General features: G+C 43.1%; 2 protein-coding genes across 3 annotated transcripts; one reads left to right on the top strand and one right to left on the bottom strand.

Annotated features, from left to right (window-relative positions):
* The first annotated feature begins 217 nt into the window (after positions 1 to 217).
* On the top strand, positions 218 to 7,921 carry LOC139416229 (methyl-CpG binding domain protein 4). The gene is made up of 15 exons (XM_071164649.1): positions 218 to 384; positions 577 to 1,073; positions 1,211 to 2,049; positions 2,217 to 2,276; positions 2,390 to 2,524; positions 2,622 to 2,771; positions 4,294 to 4,397; positions 4,556 to 4,617; positions 4,991 to 5,094; positions 5,233 to 5,361; positions 5,489 to 5,625; positions 5,709 to 5,833; positions 5,973 to 6,032; positions 6,129 to 6,318; positions 7,041 to 7,921. The coding sequence occupies exons 2-15, from the start codon at positions 733 to 735 to the stop codon at positions 7,149 to 7,151; spliced, it is 2,547 nt and encodes an 848-aa protein (XP_071020750.1). The 5' UTR covers positions 218 to 384; positions 577 to 732; the 3' UTR covers positions 7,152 to 7,921.
* Positions 7,922 to 10,370: 2,449 nt separating this feature from the next.
* LOC139416230 (protein disulfide isomerase CRELD1-like) lies at positions 10,371 to 16,963 on the bottom strand. Of its 2 annotated transcripts, none has more exons than XM_071164650.1 (11): positions 16,795 to 16,963; positions 15,956 to 16,084; positions 15,703 to 15,785; positions 15,182 to 15,292; positions 12,345 to 12,436; positions 12,088 to 12,267; positions 11,868 to 11,963; positions 11,683 to 11,766; positions 11,473 to 11,568; positions 10,918 to 11,058; positions 10,371 to 10,812 (listed from the first exon to the last, which is right to left on the bottom strand). In XM_071164650.1, the coding sequence occupies exons 2-11, from the start codon at positions 16,070 to 16,072 to the stop codon at positions 10,592 to 10,594; spliced, it is 1,221 nt and encodes a 406-aa protein (XP_071020751.1). In that variant the 5' UTR covers positions 16,073 to 16,084; positions 16,795 to 16,963; the 3' UTR covers positions 10,371 to 10,591. The 2 variants fall into 2 exon arrangements, with proteins under 2 accessions (XP_071020751.1, XP_071020752.1); XM_071164651.1 differs by having other exon boundaries at positions 15,956 to 16,080; positions 16,795 to 16,885.
* Between the last annotated feature and the right edge of the window lie 1,617 nt (positions 16,964 to 18,580).

Genomic DNA, 18,580 nt, shown 5'->3' with positions numbered 1-18,580 from the left:
GCATTGGACTTCTGATGTCCCCCAAAAAAAACTCTCAACCGCACTCACAAGTATGTCTATTTTCTCCGATTTCCTCTCCGTTTGCGCAGTTTATGTTCTACATGTTGCTGTCCAACAGGTTGCTGTCGTGGAGGACTGTTTACAGGATCGCTTGTGCGCAGACTCCGTTTTCTGTTTCCTGTCCTGTCTCTTGTGCTGCGTTCTGCGCATGTCATGTGTGAGTCAAGCGGAATCGCTCACAAGCTCGTTCACACACTTCACAGCCCAGCGCACAATACAATTTATCCAAAGATGTTATGTCTCCGACAGTTTTATTCAACTCGATCTTCAAATAATATACCAATAGATATGAACCATTCATCCAGAACAGCATGTGATCACGAGGTATGTAAAGAAGCACAGTTGAATCGACTATCAAGAAGGTCAACCAATCTGCAACTGTTGAGCTACTTAGCTAGCTAATAGTCACCTATTTGTCCAAACCATGCTCTTCCATATAAAATAAAATATAATTAAAATATGATTTGATAGACAGTGTGAGTTGACTATTCTGATCCATCTTTTTGTTTGTGGCAGCAAGGTATAGAGCTCCAGATGTCTTAAGAAGATGTTAGCAGATAAGAGGACCGGAGCAGGATCTCAGCCTCATGAAACCCAGCTTGTGACACCTGTCTGAGACAGACATCCTCAACACTCCCGAGTGTGGACAATATACTATCACTGGATTATCATATGTATCAGGCTAAAACTGAGCCTACTGTTGATACAACCTGTGCTTCCCCTACGGACAACAACACTGTCACAACCAGGCTCAAAAACAATGACCTCAACACAGAGAACCCCGTCACTGACACACATTTGAATCCTAACTCTGACACAGACACTATGGCTGTTCCAGGTTCAGATATGAGAGTTACCAAAGAGGCTGATCCGAATGCAGTCAAGAGACAGCGGACCAGACAGGAAGATGAGGATTCGTGCCCGCCTTCTAGTATGCCGCCGGGCTGGGTGAGAGTAGTGAGACGGAGGAAAAGTGGGAAGACTGCAGGCAAAATGGACATCTATATAACAAGGTGATTCTGATTTTTGCTTCTTCACTAGTTACTCTCCATTCTCTCATTGCATGTAAAATATCCCTGAAGTGTGTGTATCTTACTGTCAGGGCCAGGGGCTAAGTGCATTGCAGATATCCTATGATCAATGATTCTAGTCCCCAGGGACAGAGGTTCCGGTCCAGGGCGTCTCTTCAAGCTTTCCTTCTCAGAGATGCAGGAGGGGATCTACAGATAGATGACTTTGACTTCACCAAAGCCAAGAGTGGCAGTGTAGCTGTGACTCCGCTGCCAAGCCAGGAGAGACAGAGGAAAGTTAATCAGAAACACACACGTCATACCTCAGAGGCCAATATCAATGAAGACCGGCAGAACACAGAGGAGAATATGGAAGAGGGTAGAATATTAAGCCTGCCTCCAAATAACACAAAAATAGCCAATTCCGCAAAATCCTGCAAGCAGAGGACCAGACCCAGAGACAAGAGAACGATAATAACTCATCTGAGGCCTGACATGCCTCACCTGGCAAGGGGGAATCACAGACCGGCAGCTGGGAGAGGCACAGAAACGGGCCAACCATCAGACACAAATGAAGACATCAAAGAGACACACATACAAGCCTCTGTGAGAAGGGGTGAGGATGATGAGACTGAGAGGCGTCTGAAGGTCGTGGCGGTAGTTGACGATGTCATACTGGAGAAGAGCCCCCAGAGGAGGCCGGGGCTGCTGAGAGAAAAGCTGCTCAGGCTGGCCCCGCCCACTGATCCTCAAGATGCTCTCATTGGTCGAGAAGAACAGCTTCCTGTGTCACTGTTACTTGTCCCAGTCCTTAGGGTGCAGTCTGCTTCTGAGAGCGAGGGGGAGGCTGAGTCTGAGGGTGTGGGAGTGGGGGAGACTGAGGGAGTGGAGAATATAGAGGCAGAGGTGCATGACAAAGAGCTGCCATCTCCCCAGACCACTGGAGAGCGCTGTACACCACTGAAAGATTCCCAGAGCAGTATGTATCAATTTTCTCTACTGTGCATTGTGCTATCTGAGTTATGATGCATAATGTGCATTGACTGTGATGCCTAGATAGAGAACCTCCATGGTTTCAGTGTACTGACCCAAGAGAATAACATGTTTAATGTGTGTAGTGGTGCCTGTTGTTCCTGTTCTGCCCAGAACTGTTAGGAGAGAAACGGAAGACCAGTCCTTATTTCAGCCGGAAGTCAATGAGAGATGGTAATAATTTCATAAATGGTAGAACTTAACAGAACTTGCCATTCTTGGAGAAAAATGTAAGTCAAATAAAAAATGGTTTATTTATGTCCGAAACCCCTTATGTCCACACACAGGTCTAAGCCCCCCCAGGAGGAAAGCCTTAAGGAAGTGGACCCCTCCTCGCTCTCCCTTCCACCTGGTGCAGGAGACCCTTTTCCACGACCCTTGGAAACTCCTGGTAGCCACGGTGTTCCTCAACAAAACCAGCGGTGAGACACACAAACACACATGCAAGGCTCAAACACACATCTACAATAACAACATTGGAATTATCTCACACAGTCTCTGTTCTGTGTTCCTTTTCAGGTAAAATGGCCATCCCGGTGTTGTGGCAGTTCTTTAAGCTTTACCCATCAGCGGAGGAGACCAGGGGGGCAGAGTGGAAGCCCCTGTCTGTGCTGCTGAGATCTTTGGGCCTGTATGAACTGCGAGCCAAAATCATCATCAGGTTCTCTGGTGAGTCACTGTTCCCATCTCCACCTGTGGATCCAAGAGATGATCCACTGATTTCCCTCCTAGAAAGTGAGATTTTAGTTTTAGCTGAATCGAGGAGGACGACTGGGTTGTCCTATCCTCCAAGTGTTAGAGGTGTGTTTGTTTTTGCCAGCACCTGAGAAATAATGGGGATGTTATGCATCTCTTATAGAGGTCGACCGATTAGTCGGAAGGGCCGATTAATTAGGGCCCATTTCAAGTTTTCATAACAATCGGAAATCGGTATTTTTGGACACCGATTTGGCCTATTAAAAAAATTATAATAAAAAAATATATATATATTTTTTTTACACCTTTATTTAACTAGGCATTCTTATTTTCAATGACGGCCTAGGAACAGTGGGTTAACTGCCCCGTTCAGGGGCAGAAAGACAGATTTTCACCTTGTCAGCTCAGGGGATTCAATCTCGCAACCTTACAGTTAACTAGTCCAACGCAATAACGACCTGCCTCTCTCTCGTTGCACTCCACAAGGAGACTGACTGCCTGTTACGCAAATGCAGTATGCTAAGGTAAGTTGTTAGCTAGCATTAAACTTATCTTATAAAAAAACAATCAATCATAATCACTAGTTAACTACACATGGTTGATGATATTACTAGATATTATCTAGCGTGTCCTGTGTTGCATATAATCTGACTGAGCATACAAATCTAAATCTAAGTATCTGACTGAGCGGTGGTAGGCAGAAGCAGGCGCGTAAACATTCATTCAAACAGCACTTTCGTGCATTTTGCCAGCAGCTCTTCTTGTGCGTCAAGCATTGCGCTGTTTATGACTTCAAACCTATCAACTCCCGAGATGAGGCTGGTGTGACCGAAGTGAAATGGCTGGCTAGTTAGCGCGCGCTAATAGCGTTTCAAACTTCACTCGCTCTGAGCCTTGGGGTGGTTGTTTCCCTTGCTCTGCAGGGGTAACGCTGCTTCGATGTGGTGGCTGTTGTCGTTGTGTTGCTGGTTCGAGCCCAGGGAGGAGCGAGGAGAGGGAAGGAGGCTATACTGTTACACTGGCAATAATAAAGTGCCTATAAGAACATCCAATAGTCAAAGGTTAATGAAATATAAATGGTATAGAGGGAAATAGTCCTATAATAACTACAACCTAAAACTTCTTACCTGGGAATATTGAAGACTCATGTTAAAAGGAACCACCAGCTTTCAGTTGTTCTCATGTTCTGAGCAAGGAACTGAAACGTTAGCTTTCTTAGCACATATTGCACTTTTACGTTCTTCTCCAACACTTTGTTTTTGCATTATTTAAATCAAATTGAACATGTTTCATTATCTACTTGAGGCTAAAATGATTTTATTGATGTATTATATTAAGTTAAAATAAGTGTTAATTCAGTATTGTTGTAATTGTCATTGTTACAAATAAAAAAAAAATAATCGGCCGATTAATCGATATTGGCTTTTTTGGTCCTCCAATAATCGGTATCGGCATTGAAAAATCATAATCGGTCGACCTCAAATCTCTTATGCAGATGAATACCTGACCAAGCAGTGGCGCTACCCTATAGAGCTGCATGGGATTGGGAAGTATGGAAATGACTCCTACAGGATCTTCTGTGTAGAGGAGTGGAGACAGGTGAGTGAGTCACAGACCCCATAGTAGGTTGTTACATACAGTTTATAGTGTATTTTTCCTTTAGCAAAGATGACAACTGTTGTTACACCAACATTTAAATAATAGATCCAGATATAGTCAACTAGAGATATTGCCCTTGTGTGTGTGTATTTACATAGGTTGAACCCCAGGACCACATGCTAAACAAGTACCATGCTTGGCTGTGGGAGAACCATGAGAGGTTGGGAATCTGAACCATGAGGAACTGCGATGTCACAACCTGTTTTATCAGTGGAAGAATGTTCTAGTTCTTAAATCATTAGGCTTATAACCTGACATATCGGTATCTCTCTTGGACAACAATTGTTACTCAACATGATTCTATTAAAGAAATTGTTTTATCATGTTTTAAAAGCCTAATGACTAATTTACATTGAATTGGACTTTGATGTTGTGCCTCTGGAAAAGCAACAGATAAACTGTGTCCCTTTTGTCTAGTGGAGATTGGTGTTCCTTTTTGCGTGTATTGAATCGTCTCCATCTGTCTAGCTGTGTAGCCATGCTCTGACAATAGCTCGCCCAGCCCTATTTCACATGCTAATACATTTCTTTAGGAGAGCACCAGTGCATTTAGCTACGCTAGGCTCCAGCTTTATTCTCTGTCTGCACACGAGTAACCTGATTCCCAGGGCAACCGTTGCCACCGCAAAACACCCAAGTGAGTGCATTTGTTTGTACTATTTCTATTTGAATCCAAGTCTTCATAATCATTAAAGTAAATATTTGAAAAGGAAGTAGTTTGCATGTAATTAATTCAACTTAACTGTTATGAAAAATAGCTTTACTGTTTTGACAGTGTCAGTAGTAAGAAGAGAGCTTAGTGTAAAAGTTAAGACAGAGCCTTTAGAAGTTTTTCAATGCACAAGGACCGGACTCCACTGCTGGGGAAACACAAGGCACAGCCCTGTCTATGGAATGAAACTTCGTAAGAAAACTTTGAAAACAGCTTTGACGTTTTAAATTGTTTTTAATGAATGTTTTTTTATCAGTTTGAACTGCATGTTTGATTATTTAAACCGTTCAGTGTTTTATTGTTCTTTTCATTACCACAGCTGCTGTTTGCTTGAATTCCACAACTCTGTCTATTCCTCGATCCATACCTGTCCGCCAAAGTCGCTACCTTATGGTCACTCCCCTGACATTGCCCATCATCATCTCACCTGCCTCTGCAGCACTGCCAGTCAGCCAGGTGTGCATTGACTCTAAGATAAAGCAAATTCAAGTGTTATAAATATTTTGGCCTGCCGTGTGAACTTCCTATCTGGTCGGCAGTCTGTCCCCAGACTGGACCCCCTCCATCCTCTGGCTCATAGACGGACCGTCAGCCTGGAGACCCCTGCTGTGCATCACCACAACCACCAGAGGGCACTGGTTATGCAGAGAAAGGAGCACAATAGGTGACTCCAGTAGTAAAACATAAACCCTGATGCCAGTCTGTTTCTGCATTTTCTGACACTTTGGAGAAAACTACAAATTACCGATAATATGAATGTCACATTTCTGCCAATGAATCTTTTTTCTCTGGGGCTTTGTTAGGTATCACCAGGTGTGGCGGAAGCCATTCTACGGATCCTGCACTGAAAGAGAGGAGTACAGGTAAAAGCATCCTCGTCTGAATGATTCATTTCCCTCCCATATCTAGGTGGGATTCTGGATTCCTTCATATTGTTTATAAATCTCTCGATTTTCCAGATCGGAGGTACGTCAGCAGCTGAAGAGGCAGATGGAGGAGAAGAGGGCGGGGCTGATGCTGAAGTTGACCAGTAAGGCAGAGGAGGCTGAGTTTTTACAGGAAGTGGATCGCTTGGCTCTGTCCAGTGAGAAACAGCAGAGGATCCAGCACAGCAGAGCGATGAGCCACTACAGAGATGAGAACAAGAAGGTAATACACCAGGGATCATCAACTAGCGGATGGTCAGGGGGCCGGAACAGGCAGGGTCAGCAGGTAGCCTAGCGGTTAAGAGTGTTGGGCCAGTAATTCAAAGGTCACTGGTTTGAATCCCAGAGCCGACTAGGTGAAAAATCTGTAAATGTGCCCTTGAGCAAGGCACTTAATCCTAATTGCTCATGTAAGTCGCTCTGGATAAGTGTCAACTAAAATGTAAAATATAAACATAATTACAAATAATTTGTAGACTGCATATTGACCGCAAGAAGCCTAAACAGATGTTTGACTAAAACAATTATTTTAAACCTTGCTTATATTTGTATACGATCCACATGTGTCTTATGTGTGGAATACAGATTTCTTAAATTAAAATCACTTGGAGCTGATTTCCTGGTGTTTTTACAGTCTCTGTCCAACAATAAAACGTTTTTAAAAAGTTTATCAATATATATATATTTTTTTCCAGACAACTTGGGGGGCCAAATAAAACAACCCACGGGCCGCCAGTTGGGGAACACTGTAACACACACACACTACGTACTAATGGCTGGAGCAGAATGGTATCGAACACATGGTTTCCATGTGTTTGATGGCATTTCATTTGCTCTGTTCCGGCCATTATTACGTGCTGTCCTCCCCTCAGCAGTCTCCACTGACTTCGTCCTAATGTGATATTTTTTTTACTCATACTCTTCTCTTTTGTGTGTGTGGTGTAGCTGATGGAGCAGAGCTGGATGGACAGGGCACTGATTCGCTCTCAGGAGGCCCTGATGGAGAGAGAACTGCTACGCCACAACCCCATTAATTGGAGCGGCACACTGAAATAGAAGCACACACCTCTGTTCACACATTTTCTCTTTTTCCATAGCTAGCTTTATAGGGGACTTCACTATTTTTAGGGTTATTTAATTAGGCAAGTCAGTTAAACAAATTCTTATTTACAATGACGGCCTACCCCAGCCAAACCCTAAACGACGCTGGGCCAATTGTGTGCCGCCCTATGGGACTCCCAATCACGGCCAGTTGTGATACTGGCTGGAATCGAACCAGGGTCTGTAGTGACACTTCTAGATGCAGTGTCTTAGATAGTAGCTCCTGAGTGGCGCAGCGGTCTGTTTCCTTGAATGGCTTTCATCTATCGCCAACATGCAACAGCAGTGTTTTAGTAAGGTCTTCAGCAATGAGCAGCAGTAGTTCAAATTAAATTGCTTTTAGTTCATTTCAACATGTCAAATAAAAATGGTGAAAGGATATTGTAAAGAAAATAGCACTCTGGGGGGAAAAAATGTTTTTAAATAATGGTCATAATGCAAGTAAGTGCAGCTGGGAATCTTAGGCCTAACATACACACATACTGGTTATGGAACCTAAGGACATGATTAACAATAAATAAAGGATTATTGAAAATGAAAAAATATAATTTGAATAAATGTTTTATTCTAAGCGCACTAGCTTTAGTAGATACTCAGGATGAGGGTGGAACAACGTGTTGGGATTGAGTGGATGCACATCTTGACACAGTTCTGATAAAATACACTTGTGCTTTGTACAGTCGTGGCAAAAAGTTTGGAGAATGAGACAAATTAATTTCCACAAACTTTGCTGGTTCAGTGTCTATATATTTTTGTCAGATGTTACTAGGGAATACTGAAGTACAATTACAAGCATTTCACAAGTGTTAAAGGCTTTTATTGACAATTACATGAAGTTGATGCAGTCAATATTTAAAGTGTTGACCCTTCTTTTCAAGACCTCTGCAATCCACCCTGGCATGCTGTCAATTAACTTCTGGGCCACATCCTGACTGATGACAGCCCATTCTTGCATAATCAATGCTGGGAGTTTGTCAAAATTTGTGGGTTTTTGTTTGTCCACCCACCTCTTGAGGATTGACCACAAGTTCTCAATGGGATTAAGGTATGGGGAGTTTCCTGGCCATGCACCCAAAATATCAATGCTTTGTTCCCCGAGCCACTTAGTTATCATTTTTGCCTTATGTCAAGGTGCTCCATCATGCTGGAAAAGGCATTGTTCGTCACCAAACTGTTCCTGGATGGTTGGGAGAAGTTGGTACCATTCTTTATCCATAACTGTGTTCTTAGGCAAAATTGTGAGTGAGCCCACTTCCTTGGCTGAGAAGCAACCCCACACATGAATGGTCTCAGGATGCTTTACTGTTGGCATGACACAGGACTGATGGTAAGCGCTCACCTTGTCTTCTTTGGACAAGCTTTTTTCCCGGATGCCCCAAACAATCGGAAAGGGGATTCATCAGAGAAAATTACTTTACCCCAGTCCTCAGCAGTCCAATCCCGGTATCTTTTGCAGAATATCAGTCTGTCCCTGATGTTTTTCCTGGAGAGAAGTGGTTTCTTTGCTGCCCTTGACACCAGGCCATCCTCCAAAAGTCTTTGCCTCACTGCGTGCAGATGCACTCACACCTGCCTGCTGCCATTCCTGAGCACGCTCTGTACTGGTGGTGCCCCGATCCCGCAGCTGAATCAACTTTAGGAGACGGTCCTGGTGCTTGCTGGACTTTCTTGGGCGTCCTGAAGCCTTCTTCACAACAACTGAACCGCTCTCCTTGGAAGTTCTTGATGATCTGATAAATGGTCGATTTAGGTGCAATCTTACTGGCAGCAATATCCTTGCCCGTGAATCCCGTTTTGTGCAAAGCAATGATGACGGAATGTGTTTCCTTGCAGGTAACCATGGTTGACAGAGGAAGAACAATGATTCCAAGCACCACCCTCCTTTTGAAGCTTCCGGTCTGTTATTCGAACTCCATCATGACAGAGTGATCTCCAGCCTTGTCCTCGTCAACACTCACACCTGTGTTAACGAGAGAATAATGTCAACTGGTCCTTTTGGGTCACGGCTGAATTTTAGTGGAAATGTTTTTTGGGGATTCAGTTCATTTGCATGGCAAAGAGGGACTTTGCAATTAATTACAATTCATCTGATCACTCTTCATAATATTCTGGAGTATATGCAAAGTGCCATCATACAAACTGAGGCCGCAGACTTTGTGAAAATTAATGTGTGTGTCATTCTCAACTTTTGGCCACGACTGTACAGTACCCCATTTTGCCTGGTGCTGATCACACACATATCAAACAGATACAGAATAAACATCTAAGGTTTTTGCAAAAAAATGATCAGAAATGAATTATTGCAAAACAATACAATGGGTGACATCTTCACTAGGACTGCTGCCTTTTACTCTCTTGCTTTCTCATGCACACTGCTCAGGCACTAGGGTTTGGGGTGGTGACACAGAAGTGATGATCCTTGTATCCTGGTTGAACAGTTTAAGGGGGAAACAAGCAGCTCTATAAAGTTCAGTCTTTCATGCCTATCAGGATAATAAATACATACAGTATCGCCTTTCTCATGCATTCATACAGTAAGAATAAGTTTGTGCAAAAACACAGTCATAATAGGGACGCGATTATAAATAGTGTTATAACATTGGACATAATTTCACTGGTGCAACAGGAAGCATCTGTCCTTTCCTACACATGTCCCATGTCCACTATAGCAGCAGTCTTTAGGGCTTCAACACCCCACTGACCATCCCATATCACCTTCCATTACCAGGGAAGCACCGCTGTTCCTCAGTATAAGGTGAAATGATGAACAGTAGAATACTGATGAGGTAAGAGGGGTAGCTAAGAAGTTTGGGGTTGGGATGTGTGGAAATGGACAGACATCATTTTAGAGCAATATTTTGCTCAGTAGAAGATACAAATGCATAATAACTTGGTAACAATCAGTAGTGGTCTTATCCGACCTGCACTCCCTCCCTTTTCATCATGACAGAGTGATCTCCAGCCTTGTCCTCGTCAACACCTGTGTTAACGAGATAATAATGTCAGCTGGTCCTTTTGGGTCACGGCTGAAATTCAGTGGAAATGTTTTTTTCGGATTCCATGAGTTGAGGCAAGAGGCTTGGGTTTTGGTCTCCCATATCAGTGCAGAAAGACAGTCCAGTGTCTTTTCAGTGTTCTTGGATCAAGTAGTACCCGGTCTTCTATATTCCTTCCTCCATTGAGCTCTCTAATTTCACTAAGCTCCAAGGTCTCTTATCTCAAAGGTTCACAATCCAGAAGACCCACAATCATCCCAAGCCAACACCCCCAAAGTAGTATAGTACATCCCTGATTGGCTAGCATTCCTGTAGCCGTCACCCCTCAGTCTTTGTCGCCCTCATTGGTTTGCATTCAAGAGTTCCTTCCTCTGTCCTGTATCCCTAGCTCCTGGTAGGCTAGCGTCCCTTTAGGAAGCCGTCCAGCATGCGGTCGCCCTTCTCTGACAGCCAGTATCCAGCCATGGCGGCCACGCCCCCGATGAAGATGGCGGTAAAGACCATGTCGCCCTTGGCGGCGAGCGTTGCTAGGGCACAGATGACCACGCCAAAGAACATCTGCTGCAGGACCAGGACCTCGTCATCAGTCATGTCATCAAACAGACCCTTCTCTGGACCACCTGATGGAGCGATCGCGAGGAAGAGAGAAATATGTTTGTGATGCTGTGGGGTGGAGGTCATGCAGACATAACTATCACGTGTTTGTGTATGTGTGTGTCACTTACTCAGCGGATGGTTCTCCACACAGATGCTGTCTCTACGAATGAAGCCGTCAGCACATTCACAGCGGAAGGACCCCTCGTCATTGAAACACGCCTCATTCAGCCCTGGACATGCTATCGCCCTCTCACTACACTCATCCACATCTGGGTGGGAGAGAAAGAAAAGCTGGACAGAGTGACCCGCATGACAAGAGTGTATAATACAAGTAGGTGAGAAAGTCCGACTGCTTTAATAAAAGGTTCATCTGATTGGCTGAATCAGGGACGCAAGTTTGGTTTTAGAAGTGGGGCGGACATAATTGTTTTATTCAGTCAGATTAACACTCTAAACAGCCTACCCGACCACTCGGAGGCGTCCGTATGGTCCTAAAGCACTCCGTTGGCTTGTTTTGTATCACATTCCAATGATAAAACTGGGGTGGGCAAAAATGTCCTTTCAGAACGTAGGGGGGCATGTCCACCCCGTCCCCAGTGAACGTTGCGCCCCTGAGCAGAATCATATAGTAAAGGGAGCCACACAGACAGACAGTAAATGGAGACACAGCCGGGTTCCCTCACCAAGACATTTGGCTCCTCTGAGCTTGTATCCCCGAGCACATTTCTTACAGCGGGCTGGACCACTGCCCATACAGCCCACACATGCCTGGTCACAGCCTGGCACAGACAAGAGAGGACAGAGAACTGGGTCAGCACACAGGTCTACCAACAACAAACAGGATTAGTCATTACTCTGTTACTAGCAGATAGTAGAGGGAGAGCCTACAGTACCTCTGCACTCGTACGATCCATCTGTGTTGTGGCAATAGGTGTTGGAGGAACATCGAGCCAGCTCTGTGCCACACTCATCAGTGTCTGGAAACAACACACACAGCAGGAGTTAAACACAGGCACAGTACGAAAACCAACAGACGACATTACGCTTGAACAAACACACACAAAAGCCAAATACTCACCAACACACTTGTTGTCATGGAAGAGCCACCCAGGTTTGCATTCCAGACATTTGTAGTTCTCTGGCCCTGAGCACTTTTTACAAGAGCGGTAGCATGCTAAAGACATTACACAGAGGAGAAATTATTGGTTTGTGAGCATTCTACATGAGATTGCTTGATAATATATGAGCCAGGCTGTCTGGTTGATGATCAGATAGGCAAACTGTTTCTGACTGGCTACCTGCGCAGGCTGGTGTGCTGTGATTGGAGCTCTTCTCTCTGTAATAGCCGTCTGCACAGCTCTGACACAGCTGACCGAAGTACCCCGGGTCACACACGCACTCTCCATCTCCCAGACGCGTGCCCTCTCCTTCACAGCGGCCCAGACCACCACACACCCCTCCAGGACCAGACAGACACTCTGCAGCACAACAACAACAACACACGGTTAATACAGTGACTGTGTGTGTGTGTGTGTGTGTGTGTGGTGTTCAGTACCTTTGCAGTCTGGTCCAAAATGTCCCGGGGGACAGCAAAGCGGGAGCTCTTCTATACACAACCACTCAAATAGGTCTGGAGCCTCTTGCTGCCTACGCACACAGAGACAGACAGTGACAAGATCAGTGATGAGAGGAAGGACAAGCACACACAAACAAATAACATACTGCTTAGGTGTGCATGTACATTGACACAGAACAGTTACAGTGCTGTGAAAAAGTATTTGCACCTTTTGATTCTCCATGTTTGCATATTTTTTATAATGTTATCAAATCTTCAACCAAAACCTAATATTAGATAAAGGGAACCGGAGTTCACAAATAACAAAAAAAATGTGATACTTATTTATTTAATTTACAAAGTTATGCAACACCCAATTCTCCTGTGTGAAAAGTAATTGCCCACTTACACACAATAAGTGGTTGTGCCACCTTTAGCTGCAATGACTGCAACCAAATGCTTCCTGTAGCTGTCGATCAGTCTCTCAGATCGCTGTGGAGGAATTTTGGCCCACTCTTGCATTCAAAAGTAGAAAGTATGGAACGCCGTTTGGGTCTTTGCAATACTTTTTCACGGCACTGTATACACTCTCCTCCATAGATATTTGGACAGTGAAGCTACAATCTAGACACTGAAATTTGACTATACTCCAGCATTTTGGATTTGAGATCAAATGTTTCATGAGACGACATTAGATGTCACCCTTTACTTGAGGGTATTTTAATACATATGTTTTACCATTTAGAAATTATAGCACTTTGTGTATTTAGTCATACGTATTTGAACAAATTCCCTTATATTGTATTAAAGTAGTCAAAAGTTTAGTATTTGGTCCTAGCACGCAATGACTACACCAAGTTTGTGATATACCCCGGGTCACAAGTTTGTTTTGGTTGTGTTATGGGTTGTTTTGCCCAATAGGAACTGAATGGTAAATGATAACTGGAGTAATTTCTTTCTACGTGAGTAAATAAGATGTTTGTGAACACTTCTAAACTAATCCTGATAATGCCAAGACTAAGAAAAATCCTGAATAATGATGAGTGAGAAACATCTAACTTCTCACTGTTACCAATAACAGGTTAGCATTTTGAAGGGGTATGGTCTTTGAGCATCTAACTTTCTCACTCATCATTTTCATAATTAATTTATAATTATCCATAATCATGGTAGCATCCACATGAATGTAGAAGTTTAAAAAATATATAATTTAAAAACACATTCTTATTTACAATAAAAGTGACAATAGATGTATTGTTCACCATTCAGTTCCTATTCGGCTAAATATAATCCGAAACAACCAAAACAAACAAACTCCATCCAACAAGCTTCATATAGTCATTGAGTGCAAGGAATATGGAACCAAATCCTAAACGTTTAACTACTTTAATACGCCGTAATTGAATTTGTCCAAATGTGGGGACTAGATACATAAAGTGCTTTGATTTCTAAAAACAGATATGAAAATGCCCTCAAATAAAAGGTGAAATGATGTGCCTCATATGGCACATTTTATATAAAAAACAAACAAAACTGGAGTATAGAGCCAAATAAAAATGTTCCTTCACTGTCCAAATGCATACGGAGGGGAGTGTATACACAGTACCAGTCAAAAGTTTGGACACACTCACTCAAAGGTTTTTCATAATTTTTACTATATTGTAGAATAATAGTGAAGACATTAAAAACTATGAAGTAACCAAAAAAATTGTTAAACAAAACAAAATTGAGATTCTTCAAAGTAGCCACCGTTTACCATGATGACAGATTGCACTCTTGGCATTCTCTCAACCAGCTTCATGCATTTCAAAGAACAGGTTTGCCCTGTTAAAAGTGAATTTGTGGAATTTCTTTCCTTCTTAATGAGTTAGAGACAATCAGTTGTGTTGTGACAAAGTAGGGGTGGTATACAGAAGACAGCCCTATTTGGTAAAAGATCAAGTCCATATTATGGCAAGAACAGCTCAAATAAGCAAAGAGAAACGACAGTCCATCATTACTGCAAGACATGAAGGTCAGTCAATACGGAAAATTTCAAGAACTTTGAAAGGTTTCTTCAAGTGAAGTCACAAAAACCATCAATCGCTATGATGAAACTGTCTCTCATGAGGACCGCCACAGGAAAGGAAGACCCAGAGTTATCCTCTGCAGCAGAGGATAAGTTCATAAGAGTTAACTGCATCTCCGATTGCAGCCCAAATAAATGCTTCAGAGTTCAAGTAACAGACACATCTCAACATCAACTGTACTGTTCAGAGACTGTGAATCATTCTACAGCGATGCGCCATCCCATCTGGTTTGCGCTTAGTGGGACTATCATTTGTTTTTCAACTGGACAACGACCCAACACACCTCCAGGCTGTGTAAGGGCTATTTGACCAAGAAGGAGAGTGATATAATACTGCATCAGATGACCTGGCCTCTGCAATCACCTAACCTCAACCCAATTGAGATTGTTTGGGAGGAGTTGGACTGCAGAGTGAAGGAAAAGCAGCCAACAAGTGCTCAGCACATGTTGGAACTCCTTCAAGAATGTTGGAAAAGCATTCCAGGTGAAGCTGGTTGAGAGAATGCCAAGAGTGTGCAAAGCGGTCAAGGTAAAGGGTGGCTACTTTGAAGAATCTAAAATATATTTGGATTTGTTTAACACTCTTTTGGTTACTACATGATTCCATATGTGTTATTCCATTGTTGATGTCTTCACTATTATTCTACAATGTAGAATAGTAAAAATAAAGAAAAACCCTTGAATGATTAAGTGTGTCCAGACTTTTGACTGGTACTGCATTTAACGCATTTACAGTCAGATACAAACAGACACACTGTGGCATACATACCGGTGGAACCACCATGTCTCCACTTGGTCCTCTATCTGCTCCAGCAGTTTGTTACAGTCTAAGTCTGATTTCTCACACGCTGCCTCCACTATCTCCAGCAACCTGGTTTCACTGAGAATGAGGATGGGAGGGGAAGAGTGAGTAATATAGTACACTTCACTAGCGAACATAGCACAGATAAAACAAATACTACACCCTTATATCCTCCATTATGCACTCAAGAAGTATCACACACACAATTATGAGAGGCTGTACTGTGTAAGAACATAGAGGGTACTAAGCTCTTGTCTTGTCTGCCTTGGCTTAATCAGAAGGACAACAGAATCAGGTCAGAGGAATCAAATTCAAGCCTTTATAGTGACAATGGTGCATTGTCCCTTCAACTACATGCTAAGGCTTGTCAGAGATTAGTAGGCCTTGTGGACTTGCCTCTGCATAAACACAGATGTTAGACTGTAGGTCCTAAAGACTGCTTATTCGTAGAGATTCTAGAGACATAGGCATAGTGGGGCCAATAGTACCTGCGAGCATATTTAGCCAGATTTTCCTCCTCCCAAGCAGTGTTGCCACCCCCAAAATTCTTATTGGATGTTTTATCCAGTCCCTGGGAAAAACAAAGACCACCAGGTAAAGACAAAAACAGAACAGCAAGGAGTAAAATAGCTCAAGAGACATGAGTAATAAGCAAAACAGAGATACCAACAGATACAAAAACGCACAATATGACCGACAAACTAACAAAGAGGGAGTACAAGGAAGAGAGACAACTTCTACCTTGATGAAGCTGTCAGTGAGCTTGCGGCAGGTCTGGCATGGTGCAGTCTGTACTCGAACCACAGACAACACAGAAAAGAGTACCAGGGCAGGGAGCAGGGGCCACAACCACGGCATGGCTTGGACTACCTACCACTCAGCCACGGAGGACAGAGGAGATTCAGTACAAAGTAGTTGACCCTAACTACTGATACACAGTCCGATATTTCTTCATCACAGTGGTTATGTCACGATTTGTTACTGTGTCTTTCAATCAACCTAGTCATTTATCATACTTTGAGAACTGCTGTGTACAATGACGGGCAGCAGGATTAAATAAAGTGTGTGAAAAGAAAGGAGGATGAGTTATATACTTTTGTAGTAAACAATGCAGTGCCACTTACTCTCTCCCTAATCATAGCTATGTATTGCCAAATCCAGTTGGATCCTGTTAAGGATAAGCCTAATTAATGATGATTATTTTACATCGCTTCTGCTGCTTAGCAAAAACATAGCTAGTTAAATTCTTAGCTAGGTACGGAGCTCACTAACGTTGTTGTCCTGACTGATCCATCTAGGCTGTGGTCCAGAGGATCATCATCATTCTAGCTAGTTAACGTTAGCCAAGGTCCCGTTCGCAGTCACATCCGATAACCCTCAATCCCATCAGATCAGCGCAAGTAATATGAGATGCTGCCTACTGTACACTGCAGGACAGAACATGTACTATGCTAACTAGCTAGCTGCTATAACTAATGCACTTTTTAAGGGGGTTTTAGCTAGCTGGATAGCTAATGTTAGCCACCTAGCTTCAACAAAGATGTTCTGCTTCTAAAGAATGATGCTGAGCTGAATCCTACCAGCAGTTTGCAGGCAATAGACTGGGAGCGTCGTCAGCACTGTAATCCAATTACACCGTGGTTCACCGGTTCAGTTCAACCATGCCATTCATTGACCAGCCACCGTATTATCTACGGTAGTTTCCTGACCGGTGCTGATGCAGGGGTTCTAGTAGCTTTTTTTCTGCCTATTTTTGGTTGAGACGCAGCTGGCAGGATACCGCCCAATCCCACTGGGACCTCAGTCTTAAACCAATCATTACTCGCCGAGTACCAAGAAGGGCGTGCCTTGATCCTGAACGACATTATCGTTTGTCTTGAGACGACTTAGCAGACCAATTTCAATTTCAACATTTATTTTAACCAATACACGAACATGAATCAAACCACTGTAGACGGTGTTGACTACGTGGTATACAACTACGGCCGGAAGTAACTTGTTCGTTAAAGGTTAGGAAAACGTATGCAGCAGGTTAGGATAATTAATGTAGCAGTTTAGGATAATTAGGTTAAGTTTAAGAAAATATTTAGGCTTAGCTAAAAATGCTCTGCTAACCTGCTACAAAAAGTTACTCCCGTCCGTAGTTGTTCTGCATTTAGTCACAACCACTGTAGACCTATGACTGATTATCAATCACCCAGTCACAGCAATGCACCACAACATAATACACAAATGTAGAAAATAGAATTTAACAGTGGTGGGAAGCTACTCTGAAATCATAGTTTACCAAACGACCAAATTACTTCACACTGGAAGAAGTTAAGCTACACTATAGCTACCTTTAATAAAATAAATAATTAGCTTTAGATAAGTAATTTTGAAATAGTAGTTCACTACAGCCAAGCTACTTCGTGAAAAATGATCCTATCTAAATATGAAATGTCAGACTAAAAATTGCAAGAACAAATCGCTCTGGAGTCAGATGTTAACAGAAAGTGTCATTTAGCCTATTAAACACATTTCAAGTGAGGAAATTATTGCCTACTATATATTTTGAGCAAGAAATTAGCTAATAAAAAAAGTAATAAACTACTGAAAACACTACCGAGATTTAGATTTAGTTAAACTACCACCAAGCTATGACAAAATGTTGTTTAATTAGTAGTTGAACTACATGTAGTTCACTACTCCCCAACACTGGCGTTAAACAACTTAACAAATCACTTAGTAAACTAAAATAAACTTTAACCATATAATATTTTGAAATTAAGATAATGGTTGAGTACAACAATGTCACACATTTACAGTTCAGGGATGAGCACCAAGCTGGGGTTGACAGTAGTGTTTCAGGAGCACAAAAGTGAATCACTTACAATATTTACAAGTCATGCTCTCAACTTTGTAGAGTAGCTCTACGAGTGCATGATGAGATACAGTTTCAACAAGCCACCATCTCCGCAAGTCCTTATGTCCAGTATCTGATTATAGTATACTGTATAAGTGCCACAGTTACCGTCCTGTAGCAAAAGCCCCTGGTTCCTTCCTAGCCTCTCATGTCCTCTCAGACTATCCTGCTGGTCTTGGTGTCAGGACTAGACGGTGGGGTACTGAGACACAGCTCCAGAGGCACAGACTCCCAGGGGTCCTCCACCCCTGCACCAACACAGTCCTGTGGCGGCTTGTAACACTGCTGAACCCCCTGCAAACCCTCTCAGCCCCCCAGCAAGTACCCGTGAGGCTGCCCTGTGCCCCCCTGCCAGTGGCCATGAGGCTGCTCCACTACTTCGCCCCAAAGCCAGTTCAGTCAGGAAGCCCAGGCTCTGGGAGGGGAGGCTGAAGAGCGGCAGCCCCCTGTAGAGCTCAGGC

The sequence above is a fragment of the Oncorhynchus clarkii genome, chromosome 9 (assembly GCF_045791955.1).
Source record: "Oncorhynchus clarkii lewisi isolate Uvic-CL-2024 chromosome 9, UVic_Ocla_1.0, whole genome shotgun sequence".
Taxonomy (NCBI): Eukaryota; Metazoa; Chordata; class Actinopteri; order Salmoniformes; family Salmonidae; genus Oncorhynchus; species Oncorhynchus clarkii.
This window is presented reverse-complemented; position numbering and strand designations above follow the sequence as displayed.